Source organism: Myxocyprinus asiaticus, chromosome 12, assembly GCF_019703515.2.
Source record: "Myxocyprinus asiaticus isolate MX2 ecotype Aquarium Trade chromosome 12, UBuf_Myxa_2, whole genome shotgun sequence".
Lineage (NCBI taxonomy): Eukaryota > Metazoa > Chordata > Actinopteri > Cypriniformes > Catostomidae > Myxocyprinus > Myxocyprinus asiaticus.
In genome coordinates this window covers 11293364-11315200 of record NC_059355.1, presented here as the reverse complement: position 1 = coordinate 11315200, position 21837 = coordinate 11293364, and the positions used below count along the sequence as shown (strand labels likewise).

General features: G+C 38.2%; 2 protein-coding genes across 3 annotated transcripts in view; both read right to left on the bottom strand.

Moving 5' to 3' along the window:
• The window catches only part of LOC127448667 (electrogenic aspartate/glutamate antiporter SLC25A12, mitochondrial-like), a 37254-nt gene extending 36924 nt beyond the window's left edge, over positions 1 to 330 (bottom strand). The window contains exon 1 of the mRNA XM_051711380.1: positions 202 to 330. Within this exon, the coding sequence (XP_051567340.1) occupies positions 202 to 306 (105 nt within the window). The 5' untranslated portion in view covers positions 307 to 330. The remainder of the gene's footprint in view (positions 1 to 201) is intronic.
• Positions 331 to 9740: 9410 nt separating this feature from the next.
• LOC127448690 (protein unc-50 homolog) lies at positions 9741 to 21401 on the bottom strand. 2 transcript variants are annotated; one of them, XM_051711417.1, is made up of 7 exons: positions 21266 to 21369; positions 19178 to 20283; positions 18720 to 18994; positions 17659 to 17779; positions 13064 to 13203; positions 12873 to 12980; positions 9741 to 10479 (listed from the first exon to the last, which is right to left on the bottom strand). In XM_051711417.1, the coding sequence occupies exons 3-7, from the start codon at positions 18991 to 18993 to the stop codon at positions 10343 to 10345; spliced, it is 780 nt and encodes a 259-aa protein (XP_051567377.1). In that variant the 5' UTR covers position 18994; positions 19178 to 20283; positions 21266 to 21369; the 3' UTR covers positions 9741 to 10342. The 2 variants fall into 2 exon arrangements, with proteins under 2 accessions (XP_051567377.1, XP_051567378.1); XM_051711418.1 differs by lacking the exon at positions 19178 to 20283 and having other exon boundaries at positions 9743 to 10479; positions 21266 to 21401.
• Positions 21402 to 21837: the final 436 nt, after the last annotated feature.

Below are 21837 nucleotides of genomic sequence, written 5' to 3'. Positions count from 1 at the left end.
TTCAGTCACAGTCTCGGCGCGAGAGCTGCACGAGAGCTGCACAAGAGTGCTGATAAGCTCAGTGATGCTCGCGCCGGTTCGTTAAAACATACATCACGTTCTTTATACATCTAAATAAATCACCCACTGCAATTGAGAGCCGACAGCTAAAAACATAACAGAACACAATTTTTAAGTCAAACGGAGTGTAGCGGGAGTCACCTTGGCTGCCATGCTGCTCTCTGACGTCACGTTTGGCGGTGGGGAGCGCGCAGGCGCGTGGCCGAGGAGATGGCGCGTCGAGGAAGGTGTGAACAGTAAGCCCATTTTCTCTGTATTCTAAAAAGAGATGAAACATTGTTTAAATACTGCATCACTCTCTGTTAAATGGATGGTTCACCCAAAAATGAAAATTTTGGTCCATTTTGGTTCAAATGTTAGTCCATTCCAAGCAAGTCAATGATGGCCAGAACATTGATGTTCCAAAAATCACATAAAGCCAGCATAAAGATAATCCATAACACTCCAGTAGTTACATCCATATCTTCTGAAGTGATTTGATAGGTGGGGGTGAGAAACATATAAAGTTCTGTTTTACTAATATAAAAACTCCACCTTTGACCAGTAGGTGATGATATGCACGAAGAATGTGAATCGCCAAATAAAACAAAAGAAGAATGTGAAAGTGAAAGTAAAAGTGGAGATTTATAGTAAAAAAGACTTAAATATTTATCTGTTTCTTACCCAAACATATCATATCGCTCCAGAAGACATGGATTAAACCACTAGAGTGATTTTATGCTGCCTTTATGTGCTTTGGACCTTCAACGTTTTGCCACCGCTCACTTGCATTGTATGGACCAACAGAGCTGAGGTATTCTTCTTAAAATCTTAATTTGTGTTCTGCAGAAGAAACAAAGTTTTACACATCTTTGACGGCATGAGGGCGAGTAAATTATTTTTGGGTGAAATACACTTTTAATTAAAAAAACAAAAAAGCATTTAGAACAATTACAATTTGCACTGGTTTTAAATTTTTTCCTTAACTGATGTGTAACTTATTGTTTCCTTTAATCACCTCTATTTTATTTTTTTGTATTATTATTTCATATATATATATATATAATTTGTTTACTTATTCTTTTCTGGCTTACTTTGAAGAAATAATATATTAAATGGAAAATAAATAACATTCACCCATCAACTAATTCAGTGTTTCCCATTAATTGACTAGACTCTGGGGCCCGCCACAATCTAATTTGCCCCGCCACGGTCTCATAATGAACCGAAAACATTTTTACACTTCTCGTCTAAAATATTTTTGCACATCTCAGTCTCATAGTAACGTAAAATAAAAGGTTGTGTTTTGCGCTCTCTCGCGCGCGCCAATCAGCTCCTCACCCGCTGCTGTAAACTCACGCGCTCACACACACACTCGCAGATATACAGGTGCTGGTCATATAATTAGAATATCATCAAAAAGTTGATTTATTTCACTAATTCCATTCAAAAAGTGAAACTTGTATATTATATTCATCCATTACACACAGACTGATATATTTCAAATGTTTATTTCTTTTAATTTTGATGATTATAACTGACAACTAAGGAAAATCCCAAATTCAGTATCTCAGAAAATTAGAATATTACTTAAGACCAATACAAAGAAAGGATTTTTAGAAATCTTGGCCAACTGAAAAGTATGAACATGAAAAGTATGAGCATGTACAGCACTCAATACTTAGTTGGGGCTCCTTTTGCCTGAATTACTGCAGTAATGCGGCGTGGCATGGAGTCGATCAGTCTGTGGCACTGCTCAGGTGTTATGAGAGCCCAGGTTGCTCTGATAGTGGCCTTCAGCTCTTCTGCATTGTTGGGTCTGGCATGTCGCATCTTCCTCTTCACAATACCCCATAGATTTTCTATGGGGTTAAGGTCAGGCGAGTTTGCTGGCCAATTAAGAACAGGGATACCATGGTCCTTAAACCAGATACTGGTTGCTTTGGCACTGTGTGCAGGTGCCAAGTCCTGTTGGAAAATGAAATCTGCATCTCCATAAAGTTGGTCAGCAGCAGGAAGCATGAAGTGCTCTAAAACTTCCTGGTATACGGCTGCGTTGACCTTGGACCTCAGAAAACACAGTGGACCAACACCAGCAGATGACATGGCACCCCAAACCATCACTGACTGTGGAAACTTTACACTGGACCTCAAGCAACGTGGATTGTGTGCCTCTCCTCTCTTCCTCCAGACTCTGGGACCCTGATTTCCAAAGGAAATGCAAAATTTACTTTCATCAGAGAACATAACTTTGGACCACTCAGCAGCAGTCCAGTCCTTTTTGTCTTTAGCCCAGGCGAGACGCTTCAGACGCTGTCTGTTGTTCAAGAGTGGCTTGACACAAGGAATGCGACAGCTGAAACCCATGTCTTGCATACGTCTGTGCGTAGTGGTTCTCCCCCACATTTTTGAATGGGTTTTGTTTCACAGTCCTCTCCAGGGTGCGGTTATCCCTGTTGCTTGTACACTTTTTTCTACCACATCTTTTCCTTCCCTTCGCCTCTCTATTAATGTGCTTGGACACAGAGCTCTGTGAACAGCCAGTCTCTTTTGCAATGCCCTTTTGTGTCTTGCCCTCCTTGTGCAACGTGTCAATGGTCGTCTTTTGGACAACTGTCAAGTCAGCAGTCTTCCCCATGATTGTGTAGCGTACAGAACTAGACTGAGAGACCATTTAAAGGCCTTTGCAGGTGTTTTGAGTTAATTAGCTGATTAGAGTGTGGCACCAGGTGTCTTCAATATTGAACCTTTTCACAATATTCTAATTTTCTGAGATACTGAATTTGGGATTTTCCTTAGTTGTCAGTTATAATCATCAAAATTAAAAGAAATAAATATTTGAAATATATCAGTCTGTGTGGAATGAATGAATGAATATAATATACAAGTTTCGCTTTTTGAATGGAATTAGTGAAATAAATCAACTTTTTGATGATATTCTAATTATATGACCAGCACCTGTATGCACTGGAGTATTCCTGGATCCGTCTAACGTTATTTGGTTGGGGAGGACGACAAATCTTTGAGGTAAGTAACGTTAACTAACATTAAATGTATCCACTGCATTTATACACTACTCCACACACAATTTATCATCATCAGTGTACAAGAGCAAACAGATAATATTACTGCCGAAGTTAGAATCATGATTAGTGTGACCATACGTCCTCTTTTTCGGACCTTAAAAAAGCGTCCGGCCGGGATTTTTAAATTTGCGAAAATGTCCGGGATTCGGCTTCAATTTCATTATGACGTGCATCTGGTTTGATACTTCATTGTGCGCGCGCGCATATTTGCATTGCTTTAACCCCTCTTTGTAAGTCCCGCCTTCTCGCACATCAATTGGTCAATTATAAGAAACTTGCAGCAACTATTGGCCAAATTCCTGCCTGTCCGAATGCGCAAAGCGTGTTCGGCATCAAACAGCTTGACAGTAGCAGCAAATGACAGCTGAGTGGAAACAATGCCCAAACGAAAGTGCATATTTACAGATGATTTGCACAGAAAAATTCCCATGCTTTCGTCCAGGTCGAGATACGTGGGAAGCAGAATGTATAACATGTAAAGCTGGCAATTATGTGTCAGCTGCTAATAAAGGTGCAAGTGATTTAGAAGCACACAGTAGCTCTGCGAAGCATAAAGGATCAGCAAAAGGTGAAGGTTAATCAGGTAAATTAACGGACTACTTTTTGCGACCAGGTAAAGTTGTTATCACATTGCTTCATTTTCCATGGCCATTCAAAATAATAGTAATAGTAAATTAAGTTACACTCATGGCATCAAATATTTTATTTTAGTACATGGACATTTCAAAGAAATGAAAGAATTTATATATATTTATGTTATGCTAATAGAGTGTGTTTTTTTCACTGTATTACAGTTTGCATTCATAGTAACACTGTTTTGAACCCTTTGGCGCTGTTTCTCACAATTCGATTTATTTCAAAGTTGCCTACTACAGCTTTCAGAGCACAAAATTGTTTACAAGAGCACAACACTAATTTTGCTCTCAAAGTGCACCAGATGGAAGTATTTAACTTTAAAATGTACAAAATGTTCTTAAGGCGGAGCATGCACCCCTCTAGAGGGTCGGAGGTCCACCCCCCATAGTCTCACAAAATCATGTAGGAAACACTGACTAATTGTATGGTGATCTTTTCTCTGTACTGTTTTGAAGGAACAATGAAAAAAGAGAAAAGAACACGAGAATCTAAATAAAACACTTTCTATACTAATTCCTGTATCAATACTACCAAAAATATGGTACTGTTAAAATGCACTATATGGAAAGAAATTAATAGTAATTTTGAAACGTCATGACAACTTAAATGAGATGAAGACTCCAGTTATATCAGTAACCTTATAAAAGATGTTTTTATTCTACATGGAGAGGGTCCCGTCATGGGGGCCGCCATGTTTGGATCACATAACCAGCTGAATACTACTTAGGCTGTGTCTCGTTTGGAAGGCTGAATGCTAGGTAGGACTCGTCCTTTTGAAGGCTGCAGTATACCGAGCATCCTCCTTTAAACGAGACGGCCTTCATAGGACAAACGGAAACGGAACGTAACATGGTTGCTATGACAGCACGCCACTCTTTAACAAGCGGGAGCGCTTTGAGTGAGAAGGGAACAAAGTCCCTTTGGAAGGGAATGTATGATGTACATTTTAGGAGAGTTATAATGATGTAAAGAGAAAAGAAAATAGATTTTACAGGTGTACTTTTAGTCTAATACTTTATTTTAATTATATATTAATATAATTATAAATATTATATACTCTGCACCCATCTACTGAGGTACTCAACTTGGGAACATCATATTTACGGGCAAATTGGCGTCATTTATTTTTAGACATTTCCGTTGAAGCAAAGAATTGTGGGTTATGAGTGCCCACGAAGGATACACCTCATGCATCCTCCGAATTCCCGTGAAAGAAGGCTGCATTCAAAGTGTCCTACTCGCTTTTCTGAAATGAGACAGCCTCGATGATATATGCGGCCGACAAATGCGACCTCCAGAGGACGCATCCTTCCAAACGAGAGACAGCCTTAATCTCAGTTTCTTTTTTTTTCCTTTAATTGAAAAAAATATCAAAACAAACAATACAAATACAATACAACATTTCAAATGCTAGGGGGAGGTATAAACAATATTATAAGAATACTTTAAAGAGTGTACATGCTTGTAAAATTCGAATAACTTTTTGTTTCTTCGAGGGCAATATTGACTCAATATTCTTCGTCAATAATCAATAATGACTTCACTTAATTTTTAAATACTATCCTTAATCTCAGTAACCGCCCTGTTATTGGACACTGTGACGAGGAGGGCCGTGATGATACACGCCAAGCGCTGAGTTGCCTAATCCATGGGAGGGAGATAAGGGAAGAGCCGGGGATGCCACAGAGAGAGAGAGAGAGAGAGAGATTTGTTAAAACTGTTCAATCTGCAAACTGGCTATATTCCTGATACCTGGAGTATGGGCTTAATACACCCATTATATAAGAGTGGAGACAAATTCGACCCCAATAACTACCGAGGCATTTGTGTGAACAGTAATCTGGGGAAGGCTTTCTGTTGTATCCTGAATGCCTGGATACAGGCCTTCCTTTCCAAGCACAACATTTTAAGTAAGACTCAGATTGGATTCCTACCAAACTACCGCACCAACGACCACATTCACACGCTACAAACGATAGTCAACCAGTACGTTCATCAAAGAACCATGTTTTGTTGATTTAAAAAAAAGCATATGATTCCATTTGGCATGATGGTCTATATTATAAAATTCTACAATCTGGCATTGGGGGTAAAATGTACGACACTATCAAATCTATGTATTCGGACAACAGGTGCGGAGTTAAAATTGGCAATAAAAGAACAGAATTCTTCACTCAAGGGCGTGGAGTGAAACAGGGCTGCAGTTTGAGTCCAACTCTGTTCAACTTTTACATTAATGAGTTAGCAGTGTTACTGGAACAATCTGCAACACCTGGTCTACTGCACAAGGGCTACAGCAGCACCTGGACCTGCTGGAGAACTACTGTCAGAACTTGGCCCTGACAGTCAATTTGAAAAAAACTAAAATGATGATCTTCCAGAAAAAAGCCAGATTACAGGAAACCAGATACACATTCACTCTGGGAAACACTGCAATAGAACACACTCTACACTACGACTACCTCAGTCTAAAAATTAGTGCTTCAGGTGGTTTTGGTCTGGCAGTGAATGCACTAAAAAAGAAAACTAGAAGAGCATTCTATGCTATTAAGGGCAAATTTACCCAAATAGACATTCCTGTAACAATTTGGTATAAAATCTTTGATAGTATTTTGCCTATTGCTCTGTATGGATGTGAGGTTTGGGGTCCACTGTGTCTGGCAGATTACTCTAAATGGGACAAACACCCCATAGAATCCCTGCATGCAGAATTCTGTAGAAACATTCTAAGAGTTCAGAGAAGAACAGCTACTAATGCATGCCGGGCCAAACTAGGCAGATACCCCCTAATTATGTTGAAAAACAATCCTTCAGATTTTGGACACACCTAAATTTAAGTTCCCCTAACACACTGCAACATGAAGCCCTTAAAACCCAAGAGTTGAAATCTAAAACCAGTCCCTTTTGTCTGCTGGCTCTAATACTCACAAACTCACTAAAAACTAACAAACACTAGCGCTGCTGAACAAAACCAAAACCGAATAAACCAAATCATAAAAGAAAGCAAAAATTCATATTTGGTCCATTGGGAAAATGAAAGTAAATACCAAAACAAATTGGAATGTTATCGGATCCTAAATAGAAAGTATAATCTAACAGAATATCTCCACACTGTAAGAGATCCAAAACAGAGATGGATCCTCACCAAATACAGGCTCAGCGATCACAGTCTGGCCATAGAAAAAGGGATACAGACAAACATGGCTTCCAAAGGAAGAATGAGTCTGTGCTCACTGTAACACTGGTGAGGTTGAGACAGAGATACACTTTCTCCTTCACTGTGAGAAATTTACAGAGGTGAGAGAGAAATACTTTGACAAACTCCCAAACCTCATGCCACAGTTTTCCAGTTCAGCAGGAACAGATCAAATGCAGGTGGTACTGGGGGCAGACAATCATGCATCAGTTGCAGCAAAATTCATTTTTGAAGTGCACACCCTCAGAAACCAATTACTAATGTACTTTGTTCACAGTATTTTTTTTTTAAATGTTCATAATATCTTATTAAATGCCTATTTTATTTTATATTGTATAGTGTATATTGTTATTATAGTTTTTATTTATTCATTACTTGGCACCTTATTTTAATTCTGTTTTTAATGTTATTTGTTACTGTTTTATTATTATTGTTTGCCTTGTCATTATCTGTTTTGTGTATTAATGCATTGGCAATATTGTATGTAAACACAATCATGCTAATTAAGTACTTTAAAATTGAGAGAGAGAGAGAGATGTGGCCGCTCTGTGTGTGTTTATGTTGCTGTGTTTTCAGTTTGATGTTCTGTCTGATTAAGGTTTTGTTGTTTGTTACTCTGGTTCCCACATCCTCCTTTCCCAAACTGTTATAGACACTTTCACTCATGCATATTATTAATCATGACTGACTGTGAATGGTGAACTTCTACAATGGCATCACAACTGAAAACTATTGTGTTTAAATGATGCTGCATCTATTCCCTCTAGGTGTCAGTGTAAGTCCAAGATGACATAAACAAAATGTTACTGACTCCACCTTCAAAAGTGTGGTATTGGATTGCTGGTGTTACATTGCCATCAAACTGGTTAGGCTGGTCTGGTTTGATGATCAGGGTGACTGACTGGCAGACCAGCTAAACACCAGCTTGGCCAGGCTTGTAGATCAACTAAATGCAGTTATAGTACCACCACCGAACTTATTTTTGTATTCATAGTAACTACTTGAATAAATTATGACTGTCTATTCTCTATACCATTTCCACTTGCATCTCAATACAGTTGTGCTCAAAAGTTTGCATACCCTGGCAGAAATTGTGAAATTTTGGCATTGATTTTGAAAATATGACTGATCATGCAAAAAAAAACAACAACTCTTATTTAAGGATAGTGATCATATGAAGCCATTTATTATCACAAAGTTGTTTGGCTCCTTTTTAAATCATAATGATAACAGAAATCACCCAAATGGCCCTGATCAAAAGTTTACATACCCCTGAATGTTTGGCCTTGTTACAGAGACACAAGGTGACACAGGTTTAAATGGCAATTAAAGGTTAATTTCCCACACCTGTGGCTTTTTAAATTGCAATTAGTGTCCGTGTATAAATAGTCAATGAGTTTGTTAGCTCTCGCGTGGATGCACTGAGCAGACTAGATACTGAGCCATGGGGAGCAGTAAAGAACTGTCAAAAGACCTGCGTAACAAGTTAATGGAACATTATAAAGAATGGTGTGGTTGTTTCAAGGAGCACAATACTTGTTGATCCCTCTCCAAACATAGCGCTTATGGTTGTGAGCATAAAGCTCTATTTTGGTCTCGTCACTCCAAATTACAGTGTGCCAGAAGCTGTGAGTCGTGTCAAGGTGTTGTCGGGCATATTGTAGCCAGGCTTTTTTGTGGCATTGGCTTCTTTCTGGCAACTCGACCATGCTGCTCATTTTTGTTCAAGTATCGTCGTATTGTGCTCCTTGAAACAACCACACCATCTTTTTCCAGAGCAGCCTGTATTTCTCCTGAGGTTACCTGTGGGTTTTTCTTGGTATCCCGAACAATTCTTCTGGCAGTTGTGGCTGAAATCTTTCTTGGTCTGCCTGACCTTGGCTTGGTATCAAGAGATCCCCGAATTTTCCACTTCTTAATAAGTGATTGAACAGTACTGACTGGCATTTTCAAGGCTTTGATATATTTTTTATATCCTTTTCCATCTTTATAAAGTTCCATTACCTTGTTACGCAGGTCTTTTGACAGTTCTTTTCTACTCCCCATGGCTCAGTATCTAGCCTGCTCAGTGCATCCACGTGAGAGCTAACAAACTCATTGACTATTTATACACGGACACTAATTGCAATTTAAAAAGCCACAGGTGTGGGAAATTAACCTTTAATTGCCATTTAAACCTGTGTGTGTCACCTTGTGTGCCTGTAACAAGGCAAAACATTAAAGGGTATGTAAACTTTTGATCAGGGCCATTTGGGTATTTTCTGTTATCATTATGATTTAAAAAGGAGCCAAACATTTATGTGATAATAAATGGCTTCATATGATCACCATCCTTAAATAAAAGAGTTTTTTTGCATGATTAGTCATATTTTCAAAATCAATCCCAAAATTTCACAATTTCTGCCAGGGTATGCAAACTATTGAGCACAACTGTATGTCTACAAGCTTGTACCATACAGGCCAACTGTCTAATGTTTTTGACCTTTTTCAATTAAATCTAATACTACTACTCACTTGTTAGTGGCTCTGGATAAACTAATGTGCTAAATGAAACACAATCATATTGGTGTTCCTCTTGCCCAAGTCTTTTATGCATAGTTTGCCAATAGCTGTACAATTTTGAGCATCCGATTTGAACTGAGTTCACAAGCAAAGTATTTTGTCATGTGTTTAGTATAATGTTTATTTCTGTTTTTATTTACACAGAGTTAACAGTTAATCTGACAACTAATTAATGTTTGAAATGCACCTACTAGTGCTGAAAAATGATTAAATATCCGCATTTATACTATCCACAAACATCCCACAGGAATTTTTAGTTTAACTACTTGTCTGAAATTGCATGTAACCAACTTATAATTGTCCTCTGCCAATGTGTGGGCAGGGTTACCACCAACAATATAAATTTATAGACTTCAGGAGGAAAATAATCTTATGAGTATAGTGACAAATCATTCCATTATTTGCTTGCAATATACAGTATGTTAAGATAATATTTTAGTCAAATGTAAACATGTCATTTATCAGATGTCCACAACACATCACTTTATACTCTAAATGACAAGATCTGATACTGAACGCAAAACAAATTATTTTCTTTAAAAATAACTTTATTGTACATGTTCTGACAAATAAAACGAGCAATTCTCATAGCAGATATTATGCACTTCAACCCATGTTTGATTTTTCAAGAACCACTTCACAATATTAAATTAGGTTTGAGTATCAAATTATGAAAAAGAACATCTGTTTGACACCATAAACAATTCAAAGTCCTTTCCTCTCGTCTTTATCTACAACCAAAATGTTATTTATAGATGATAAAAAAGTCAGATAGTCCAAAAAGTGACTGAACAATGTTTTGCCAATGTCCCTTCAGCGCCCTCTATTGGACTCTGTGCTTATAGAACCAGCAGAGGCCTTTAGTGAAGTTCCAGCCAAGCGAGATTGACAGAACATACAGGAGTCCAAGCAAAGCAAAAGGGTACAGAAGCACCACTGTGTTCTTTAAGAAGGGAAGTGCTAAAAAGAGAAAGAGAGAAAATTAGGTTTAGATAAAAGCAGTGATTAGGGGAGACTAAGGGGGATGTGTAACATTTTCATATTTTCCTTGAACCCACAGATGAATGCAAATCTACCTGTGATCTTAAAAGTATTAGTACCATTCATATACAGTACTGTGCAAAAGTTTTAGGCACTTGGGAAAAATGTTGCATAGTGAGGATGTCTTCAAAAATAATGCCATAAATTGTTTTCATTTATCAATTAACATCATAACAAAGTCGAGTAAACATAAAAAAAAAAGCTAAATCAATATTCGGTGTGACCACCTTTGCCTTCAAAACAGCACCAATTCTCCTAGGTACACCTCGACACAGTTTTTCTTGGTTGTTGGTAGATAGGATGTTCCAAGCTTCTTGGAGAATTTGCCACAATTCTTCTTTCTATTTCGGCTGTCTCAATTGCTTCTGTCTCTTCTTGTAATCCCAGACTGCCTTAATATTCAGTGGGGGGGGGGGGGGGACCCTTATTTTGTCATTTTAATAAAGCCAAAACATTTTTTTTTTTTCACAAAATTGAAAGGGTTAGTTCACCCAAAAATGAAAATTCTCTCATGATTTCTTTACCTGTAAGCCATCCCAGATGTGTATGACTTTATTTGACAGTCCAAAAGGCATATTTAGGCATCATAAAAGTAATCCACACGACTCCAGTTGGTCAATTAATATCTTCAGAAGCAAATCGATAGGTTTGTGTAAGAAGCAAAATGATAATTAAAACGTTTTAAACTTAAAATAGTTGCTTACGCCCAGAGCTGTACTGCTGTTTGAAATGACATAACTCTCACATGACGTTCGTTCCTCTGTTGTAAACCAAGCGCATGCTTCCAACTTCTCGCATGAATGCGCCATTGCGCTTTCATCACTGATGTGTTGACTGCTGGCAGGAAGCGATTGTTAAGTTAATAAAGTTTTAATTATCTATTTATTTTTTACACAAACGTATCGGTTCAGAAGACATTAATTGATCGACTGGAGTCGTATGGATCACTTTCATGCTGCCTAAATATTCATTTTGGACCATCAAACAGTCAGCAGCCTGATGGCACCCATTTACTTTCCTTGTATGGACAAACAGAACTGAAATAGTCTTATAAAAATATTTGTTTCAGTTCTGCTGAAGAAGGAATGTCATATACATCTGTGATGGCTTAAAGGTAAAGAAATCATGAGAGAATTTTCATTTTTGGGTGAACTAACCCTTTAATGCTGACTTGCTTTTTAATTTCTTACTTTTAACAACTATGGCTGTAAATAGAACAAAATAATAAATCTATTAATTTCCAACCAGTCTTTAGAAAGCAGAATGAAATGGTTATAATATCAAATTCAGTAAATGTGTTATTTTTATTGCATTAAACCTAGATAATTAATCTTAAGCCTTAAGACTACATGTTAACTTTGACAGCCCTAAAAATACATATTGTAAAAAAAATTAAAAAAAAATCAATTTTAACCCACTGTAACTAAAATAAGAGCACACTTTAAAGGAATAATAATAATAATTGTTTATAATTATTATAATATACACTACCGGTCAAAAGTTTTGAAACGCTTGACCGAAATGTTTCTCGTGATCTTAAAAATCTTTTGATCTGAAGGCGTATGCTTAAATGTTTGAAATTAGTTTTGTAAACAAAATTATAATTGTGCCACCCACCATATTAATTTATTTCATTATAAATCTAAAATTTAGTAACAACATAATTCCCATAGTTTCATTTGTTATTCCATAGGTTTAATGACTTTACTATTATTCTAAAATGTGAAAAAAAATTATAATAAAGAATGTGTTTCAAAACTTTTGGTAGTGTATTTATAATAATTATTATAAATAATAATTCTATACTATATACACTATACAATATACATTAGATTATAATTTTTTTAATTATAATAATAGCTATTAATATTACTGAATAGTTTTCAGCTTTATATGCTAAAATGTTTTAGGCAAAAGTGTGAGGCAAATGTGTAAGTTCTACCTATTTTAAAATGTTTTACTACAAATGTTTTACGAAAATATACAGATCAGCTAATAAGTCAAGAACAATCTTAAAAAAATACTTTGATGAAATGTTTTTTAAATATTAAAATAATATTCAAATGTTGCACAATTCTAGTCATAATCTAACAAGTAATGTTACAATTGCCCACCTAAAATCTTGTATGGTAGCTATATTAACTTTAGACGGAAGAAAAATCTTGAAGATCCAGAAAAGCATTTTTATACCTGAAAAGTTATGACACCTTTTTCAAAAATGTCATAACAGTCTGTTTCTGATATAATACATTTTAAGTGTTACAAGATGGCCCCTACAACAAATTGTAATAACTACCGATTACATCACTTACCACTGTAGCCCAGGAATGTGATGTAAATATAGTAACCGATGGCAATAAGCCACAAGGTGTTCCCCACAAAATAACCCAGGAACCAGTCTGCACTTATAACCACAACATCTGTTGAGAAAGCAAGATGTGTTAAACTAATTAATTCAAATTAATGCAGATTACAGTATATGTTAAGCCTGTACTTTACTCACGGTTGATGAAAAAGAGCTGTAAAAAGTGCAGAATGACCAGAAGGGGGTAGAAAGCATTTAGATGGACATCAAAAGCATAGCCCCACTCCACATCATAATCTCTGCTGGGGTGTTTCATAAGGTATTTATTTGTGACAAACCTGGAGGAAAACAATGAACCTGATTTCAACATTGAACTATTCATAGGAAAAAAAATAACACATTATGAGTTTGAATAAAAAGTAAAAACACTTTTTTATATAACATCTAGGGCTGGGCGATTGTCCAATAACATCGTCCTTCGACGATATCTTACAAAGATCCCAATGCAGATTACGACACTCAATTGACAGAATATGATTGACAATAATGGGAAATGTCAAAACCATGGATCTGGGAAGTAGCCAAATTTATTAAACAGTGGCCAGGGTGTGAAACTAGCACCCGCCATCCGCCAAATGCGACGAGGCTGAATCCAGTTTGCAAGTTCCTCGTCCAAATGCAGGAATTTCATGCGCGAGTAATTTTGCTCATCTACCTGCAACAGGCAGGCGACCTGTAAGACATCTCGGAGTGACACATGACAAGAAATGCAGTTAGTCACAAAGACACGTGCTTGAAGAAACACACTTGATTATATTTTTAAGAACAGACAAAAAAAAAAAAAAAAGCAGTCAATGCTCGTGTCTGATTCGCTGTTTGTTCAGAGGCGTGCAGCACGAGCCTATCTTGTGGAACAAGCACATGTAAAGAGTTTTCACTCTTTTTTCTCAGTTTCATTTGTCTGAAAACTGTTTGCAAGAATAATGTAATCTATGAGATGCTGCAAATTATCTCCGATCCTCTCAGGAGGTGCTGTGAGTTTAGTTCGCGGTTAACATGCATTGTGAACGAAAATCTGCAGGTTCAGTAAAATACAGTTGAAGTCAGAAGTTTACATACACTTAGGCTGAAGTCATTAAACCTCATTTTTTAACCACTCCACAGATTTCATATTAGCAAACTATAGTTTTGGCAAGTCGTTTAGGACATCTACTTTGTGCATGACATGAGTAATTTTTCCAACAACTGTTTACAGACAGATTGCTTCACTTTTAATTGACTATATCACAATTCCAGTGGGTCAGAAATTTACATACACTAAGTTAACTGTGCCTTTAAGCAGCTTGGAAAATTCCAGAAAATGTTGTCAAGCCTTTAGGCAATTAGCTTCTGATAGGCTAATTGAAGTCATTTGGAGGTGTACCTGTGCATGTATTTTAAGGCGTACCTTCAAACTCAGTGCCTCTTTGCTTGACATCATGGGAAAATCAAAAGAAATCAAAACATTGTGGACCTCCACAAGACTGGTTCATCCTTGGGAGCAATTTCCAAATGCCTGAGGGTACCAAGTTCATCTTTATAAAAAAACAGTACGCAAGTATAAACACCATCGGACCACGCAGCCATCATACCACTCAAGAAGGAAACGCATTCTGTCACCTTGTGAAGATGCTGGAGGAAACAGGTAGACAAGTATCTAGATCCACAGTAAAACAAGTCCTATATCGACATAACCCAAAAGGCTGCTCAGCAAGGAAGAAGCCACTGCTCCAAAACCACCATAAAAAAGCCAGACTACAGTTTGCAAGGGCATATTGGGACAAAGATCTTACTTTTTGGAGAAATGTCCTCTTGTCTGATGAAACAAAATTTTTTATTGTTTGGCCATAATGACCATCATTATGTTTGTAGGAAAAAGGGTGAGGCTTGCAAGCTGAAGAACAACATCCCAACCGTGAAGCATGGGGGTGGCAGCATCATGTTGTGGAGGTGCTTTGCTGTAGGAGGGACGTGTGCACTTCACAAAATAGATGGCATTATGAAGGAAGGAAAATTATGTGGATATATTGAAGCAACATCAAGACATTAGCTCGGTTGCAAATGGGTCTTCCAAATGGACAATGACACAAAGCATACCTCCAAAGTTGTGGCAAAATGGCTTAAGGACAACAAAATCAAGGTATTCTTTCTACTATTATTCTGACATTTCACATTCTTAAAATAGTGATCCTAGCTGACCTAAGACAAGGGATGTTTTCTACGATTAAATGTCAGGAATTGTGAACAACTCAGTTTAAATGTACACTATATTGCCAAAAGTATTCGCTCATCTGCCTTTAGACGCATATGAACTTAAGTGACATCCCATTCTTAATCCATAGTGTTTAATATGACGTCGGCTCACCTTTTGCAGCTATAACAGCTTCAACTCTTCTGGGATGGCTTTCCACAAGATTTAGGAATGTATTTATGGGAATTTTTGACCATTCTTCCAGAAGCACATTTGTGAGGTCAGACACTGATGTTGGACGAGAAGGCCTGGCTCGCAGTCTTCGCTCTAATTCATCCCAAAGGTGCTCTATCGGGTTGAGGTCAGGACTCTGTGCAGGCCAGTCAAGTTCTTCCACACCAAACTCGCTCATCCATGTCTTTATGGACCTTGCTTTGTGCACTGGTGCGCAGTCATGTTGGAACAGGAAGGGGCCATCCCCAAACTGTTCCCACAAAGTTGGGAGCATGGAAAAGTCTCTTGGTATGCTGAAGCATTCAGAGTTCCTTTCACTGGAACTAAGGGGCAAAGCCCAGCTCCTGAAAAACAACCCCACACCATAATCCCCCCTCCACCAAACTTCACAGCTGGCACATTGCTGTCAGACAAGTACCGTTCTCCTGGCAACCGCCAAACCCAGACTCGTCCATCAGATTGCCAGATGGAGAAGTGTGATTCGTCACTCCAGAGAACGCGTCTCCACTGCCCTAGAGTCCAGTGGCGGTGTGCTTTACACCACTGCATCTGACGCTTTGCATTGCACTTGGTGATGTATGGCTTGGATGCAGCTGCTCGGCCATGGAAACCCATTCCATGAAGCTCTCTACGCACTGTTCTTGAGCTAATCTGAAGGCCACATGAACTTTGGAGGTCTGTAGCGATTGACTCTGCAGAAAGTTGGCGACCTCTGCGCACTATGCGCCTCAGCATCCGCTGACCCCGCTCTGTCATTTTACGTGGCCTACCACTTCGTGGCTGAGTTGCTGTCATTCCCAATCACTTCCACTTTGTTATAATACCACTGACAGTTGACTGTGGAATATTTAGTAGTGAGGAAATTTCACGACTGGACTTGTTGCACAGGTGGCATCCTATCACAGTACCACACTGGAATTCACTGAGCTCCTGAGAGCGGCCCATTCTTTCACAAATGTTTGTAGAAGCAGTCTGCATGCCTAGGTGCTTCATTTTATACACCTGTGGCCATGGAAGTGATTGGAACACCTGAATTCAATTATTTGGATGGGTGAGCGAATACGTTTGGCAATATAGTGTATTTGGCTAAGGTGTATGTAAACTTCTGACTTCAACTGTATATCTTTGTTTTAAATAAACAAAGACAAAAAGTGATTAAATCATAAAATAATACGTTCACCTTGAACCTAAAATGAGTTCGATGAATTTTCTTTAGGCAGCATTAACTGTATTAACAAAACGCAATACAAACACAAATTGGATAAGAACACACATTTGGCAGCATTATTTTGGGAACACACGGGAATTTATTAGGCTTATTTTTTTTATTTTTTCTCCTTTTTCTCCCAATTTGGATTGCCCAATTCCCAATGCGCTCCAAGTCCTCGTGGACTCCGTGTCTGAGACCGTCAACCCGTGCATCTTATCACGTGGCTTGATGAGCGTGTTGCCACAGAGACATAGCGCATTTGGAGGCTTCACGCCATCCACCGCGGCAACCACGCTCAACTCACCACGTGCCCCACCGAGAACGAACCATATTATAGCGACCACGAGGAGGTTACCCCATGTGACTCTACCCTCCCTAGCAACCGGGCCAATTTGGTTGCTTAGGAGACCTGGCTGGAGTCACTCAGCACGCCCTGGGATTCGAACTAGCGAACTCCAGGGGTGGTAGCCAGCGTATTTTACCACTGAGCTACCCAGGCCCCCATTTATTAGGCTTTTCCACCTGTTGTAGTTGACGAATGCGTGCGTGATGGCAAATGGAGCCGTTGGAGATGGTAAATGTTTGGATTTGGGGAGGTGGTTAAATAAATAATAAATTTTATCACTTCGTTATTCTAATAGATTTTTTTCGTTTAGTTTAAAGTGCAATTTAAATTGAGAAAATTTATTTTATTTTTGGTGTTTCAATAAATGAATTACATTTTTAAAGCAAAAATATTCACCGACCCTCGGCAGGGGGGTTGACGATATAATCGTATATCGCAATGTTTTTTAAGCCGATTTTCGATAAATAATTTTTTTCATATCGCCCAGCCCTAATAACATCATGCCTAAAAATCCTATAAATACACTACATAAAATCTAAACATAATCTGAGATGCTTGTTAGCATGTCTGCATCTATTTTCCTCAAAGTTAAAAACAAATCTCTTTTCAATTTACTTCACACACCTTGTACTCCTACTAACAAAAGAGACATCAAAACCAAGAAATAGAAACTGGATCAATACAGTATCAAGGTCAACATTTAGGGCATTCACAAACTTTTCACAGCCTTCAAACCTGTGTGTATGTATAAGTGTATGTGTGTGGCATCTCACCAAATGAGCGTGGATACAAGCAGCCCGACTCCGATACAGTCGATGAAAACGACCCAGAGCAAAAGCTTCAATGTCTCTACAAAACCCATTTCTAGAACCAGACCAAAGCCCACCGTTGACACTGCAGAGGTAACATGAAATTTGCCCGAATCACATCCAATAGAAAGACATGTGATATGTACCATAGTAGTTTATTTTTTCTCATGCCTTTTCAGTAATAAGTTTGGTTCCTTAATAGTGATGGACAATATATCAACCAGGCCGATAAATTTACCGAAATTTAGCCAATGTAAGATTATTGGCATCAGCTATGCCCACTTGTCTGAATAACGGAAGTGTCTACCAAAGTCTACCAACTGTCTTATCTTTTGGATAATGCAGCATTTCTTTGTTTCAGATTTGAAGTGAATTTTAAGTTCATATTGTGTAAATATAAATAAATAAATAAATAGATAGATAGATAAATAATAAAATATTGTGTAATTAAAATAATATTCCGGGTTCAAAACAAGTTAAGCTCAATCAACAGCATTTGTGGCATAAAGTTGATTACCACAAAAATTTATTTCGACTCATCCCTCCTTTTCTTTAAAAAAAGCAAAAACTGAGGTAACAGTGAAGTACTTACAATGGAAGTGAATGGGGCCAATTTTTGAAGGGTTTAAAAGGAGAATTCTGAAGCTTATAATTTTATAAAAGCACTTACATGAATTATTTTGTTAAAACTGGTGTTTTATTTGAGCTGTAAATTTGTGTTTACGTTTTACGTCTTTTTAGTTGTAAAATTGGATATCATTTTTCACAGAAATGTTTAAGTGATTTTAATACACTTAAATCATGTTAACACGCATATTGTTTACATCTTGTGGCTATACTTTTGAAACAGTGAGTATTTTAATGTTTTCGGATTAGCCCCATTCACTTCCAGTGTCTTACTGTAACTAGATTTTTGATTTTTTAAACAAAAGGAGGGACGAGTCTAAATTAATTTTGTGGTAACCAACATTATGCCACAAATGCTGTCGAATGATTGATTTTCCTTAGCAACTCAAAGTACTGACCACACAGCCAAATGCTGAGCAGCACCAGGAAAGCAGGATCATCTCGGGCCCACTGGTCTTTAGTCTGTTTGCGGTAGTGGAAGTTGCGGTACACTTTTTGTGGTGATGTGAACAGATAGAGCATCTGCCATACAGCAAACTCAAAATCCATCTGTCTGAAATGCAAGAGCCGCCGCAGGTACTTGTAGCGCTTGGCGCCGGCGGTGTGGCGTGCTGCATCCCGCTCATTCAAGCTGCCATTGCGATGGAACGCCGGGGAGCTTGTCGGTAACATACTGTAGTTGGACCAGATAGAAATTCTGATATTACTGCAACAGACTGCTAATAAACATTATGAGCATAGAAAACAACTGCTTCACAGTTTTTTTTTTATTGGTGATTCACGCACTTCTTTTTTTATTCATAGTAAAAACAAACTCAAATATAAACCGATCAGCCAAAACATGAAAACCACCTGCCTAATATCGTGTAGGTCCCCCTCGTGCCGACAAAACCACTCTGACCTGTCGAGGCATGGACTCCACAAGACCTCTGAAGGTGTCCTGTGGTATCTGGCACCAAGATGTTAGCAGCAGATCCTTTACGTCTGGTAAGTTGTGAGTTGGGGCCTCCATGGATTGGACTTGTTGGTCCAGCACATCCCATAGATGCTCAATCAAATTGAGATCTGGGGAATTTGGAGGCAAAGTCAACACCCTGAACTCTTTGTCATGTTCCTCCAACCATTCTGAACAATTTTTGCAGTGTGGCAGGGCGCATTATCCTGCTAAAAGAGGCCACTGCCATCAGGGAATACCGTTGCTATGAACATGGTCTGCAATAATCTTTAGGTAGGTGGTACGTGTCAAAGTAACAACCACATGAATGCCAGGACCCAAGGTTTCCCAGCAGAACATTGCCCAGAGCATCACACTGCCTCCATCGGCCTGCCTTCTTCCCATGGTGGAAGCTCCCATCTCATCCCCAGGTAAACAACTCTCACACACCCAGCCGTCCACATGATCTAAAAGAAAATGTGATTCATCAGACCAGACCACATACTTCCATTGCTCCATGGTCCAGTTCTGATGCTCACGTGCCCATTGTAGGCGCTTTCGGCAGTGGACAGGGGTCACCATGGGCACTCTGGCCGGTCTGCGGCTACGCAGCAAGCTGCAATGCACTGTGTGTTCTGGTACCTTTCAATCATGGCCAGCATTACGTTTTTCAGCAATCTGTGCTACAGTAGCTCTTTTGTGGTTTTGGACCAGACAGGCTAGCCTTCGCTCCCTATGCGCATTAATGAGCCTTGGGCGCCCATGACCCTGTCGCCGGTTCACCAGTTGTCTTTCCTTGGACCACTTTTGGTAGGTACTAACCACTGCATACCGGGAACACGGGAACGTCCCACAAGACCTGCCATTTTGGAGATGCTCTGTCTCAGTCGTCTAGCCATCACAATTTGGCCCTTGTCAAAGTTGCTCAGATCCTTACGCTTGTCCATTTTTCCTGCTTCCAACACATGAAATTCAAGAACTGACTGTTCACTTGCAGCCTAATATATTCCACCTCTTGACAGGTGCCACTGTAATGAGATAATCAATGTTATTCACTTCACCTGTCAGTGGTTTTAATGTTGTGGCTGATCAGTGTACTGTAAATGTTTATCCTACATATTGAATTAAATTCGATTTTCTTTTATATATATATATATATATATATATATATATATATATATATATATATATATTTGGACTCCAATGTTATTGTTCATTGTTGATATTGTTATTTACATAATTAATACTCTTAAAAATGCTGTGACAAAAATCAGTTTCAGACATTTTGGTTGACTGGGTCATTATTGACAATGATAAACCCAATTTCAATATGTTTTGGCATTTGACAAGCAGCGCAACAAGCCCTTTAACTTTCATTATATTACTTTCTTACATCGTTATTCATTACAGGTGGTGTTAGAGACCTGAACTAAAATCTAAGAACACAAATTAACAGCCCTGACAGGTTCTTGCCTGTTATGATTTATATAATCTAAACAGGTTGAGCTGATTCTAGACCAGTTCTTTCACTGTTATTTGCTTTATACAGTCAAATAGGCCTTGCAAAAGAAGCAGCTCTAGTTTTACAACTAACTAAAATCAGTTTAACCTGTTGATGTCACTTTGCTTAAATTAGTTCACATTTACTATATAGTCTAGTCAAAAAAGAGTTAATAATTTTGACAAATTATAAAGATGTATAATTTGTCAACAATTTCTGTGATTTTAGTTAGATGTAAATCTAGAGCTGCTTCTTCTGCAAGGTCTGTTTGACTGTATAAAGAAAATAAAAGAACTTTCAGCTAGTCTTCATATAACTGTGAGTAGTCATGCTTTATTGAGAATAAACAATATAATACAAACATTACGGTGTGAATGTGTTATGTTATGTGGGCCTTGGTTGAAGATAATAAGCTGGTAAAACAGTTATGTACACTGTGTTTTCTGCTTTATATGTATGTATATATATATATATATATATATATATATATATATATATATTACACTCACCTGCTCTCCCAGCAGTATTCGTGAATTCACGACGCCAATGTGTGTTTATTCAGTGTGTTAAAAAACAATGCTGCAGCCGTGACATGTCAACTTCCTGTCTCATCTGAACACGTAGCAGCATATCCGTGTCCGACGCAATGATGTCACTCTCTGACCCAAAGCTTTCTGGGAACTGTAGTTTGATCGCCATGCGCTGTTGTGGAGAGTTTGTAGTTTACGTCTGTTGCATGAAAACAACCTTGTTATGTTTCTAAAATTGCACTAACTATTATATTAATTATCAAATAAATTGTTTTGATTTTGAATAACAATCTTTAATCAATTGTACATTATTAAAACGTTTATTGTTTGACATTCCTGGTACAATAATGTTCAGAAACAGCAGTACCCTTATGACTCAGTACACTTGACATTGCGTGCTAATGCATATGGGAGTTGTCCTTCCACACGACCTAGTTGAAACCTCTCTACAATAATGGCAATATTCTAATATTGGCTATGGTGTTTGTGCCCCACCCTTTTAGGCGCGAAGCTGTCCGCTATAAAAGCAGGTGCACAAACACCATTCCTCA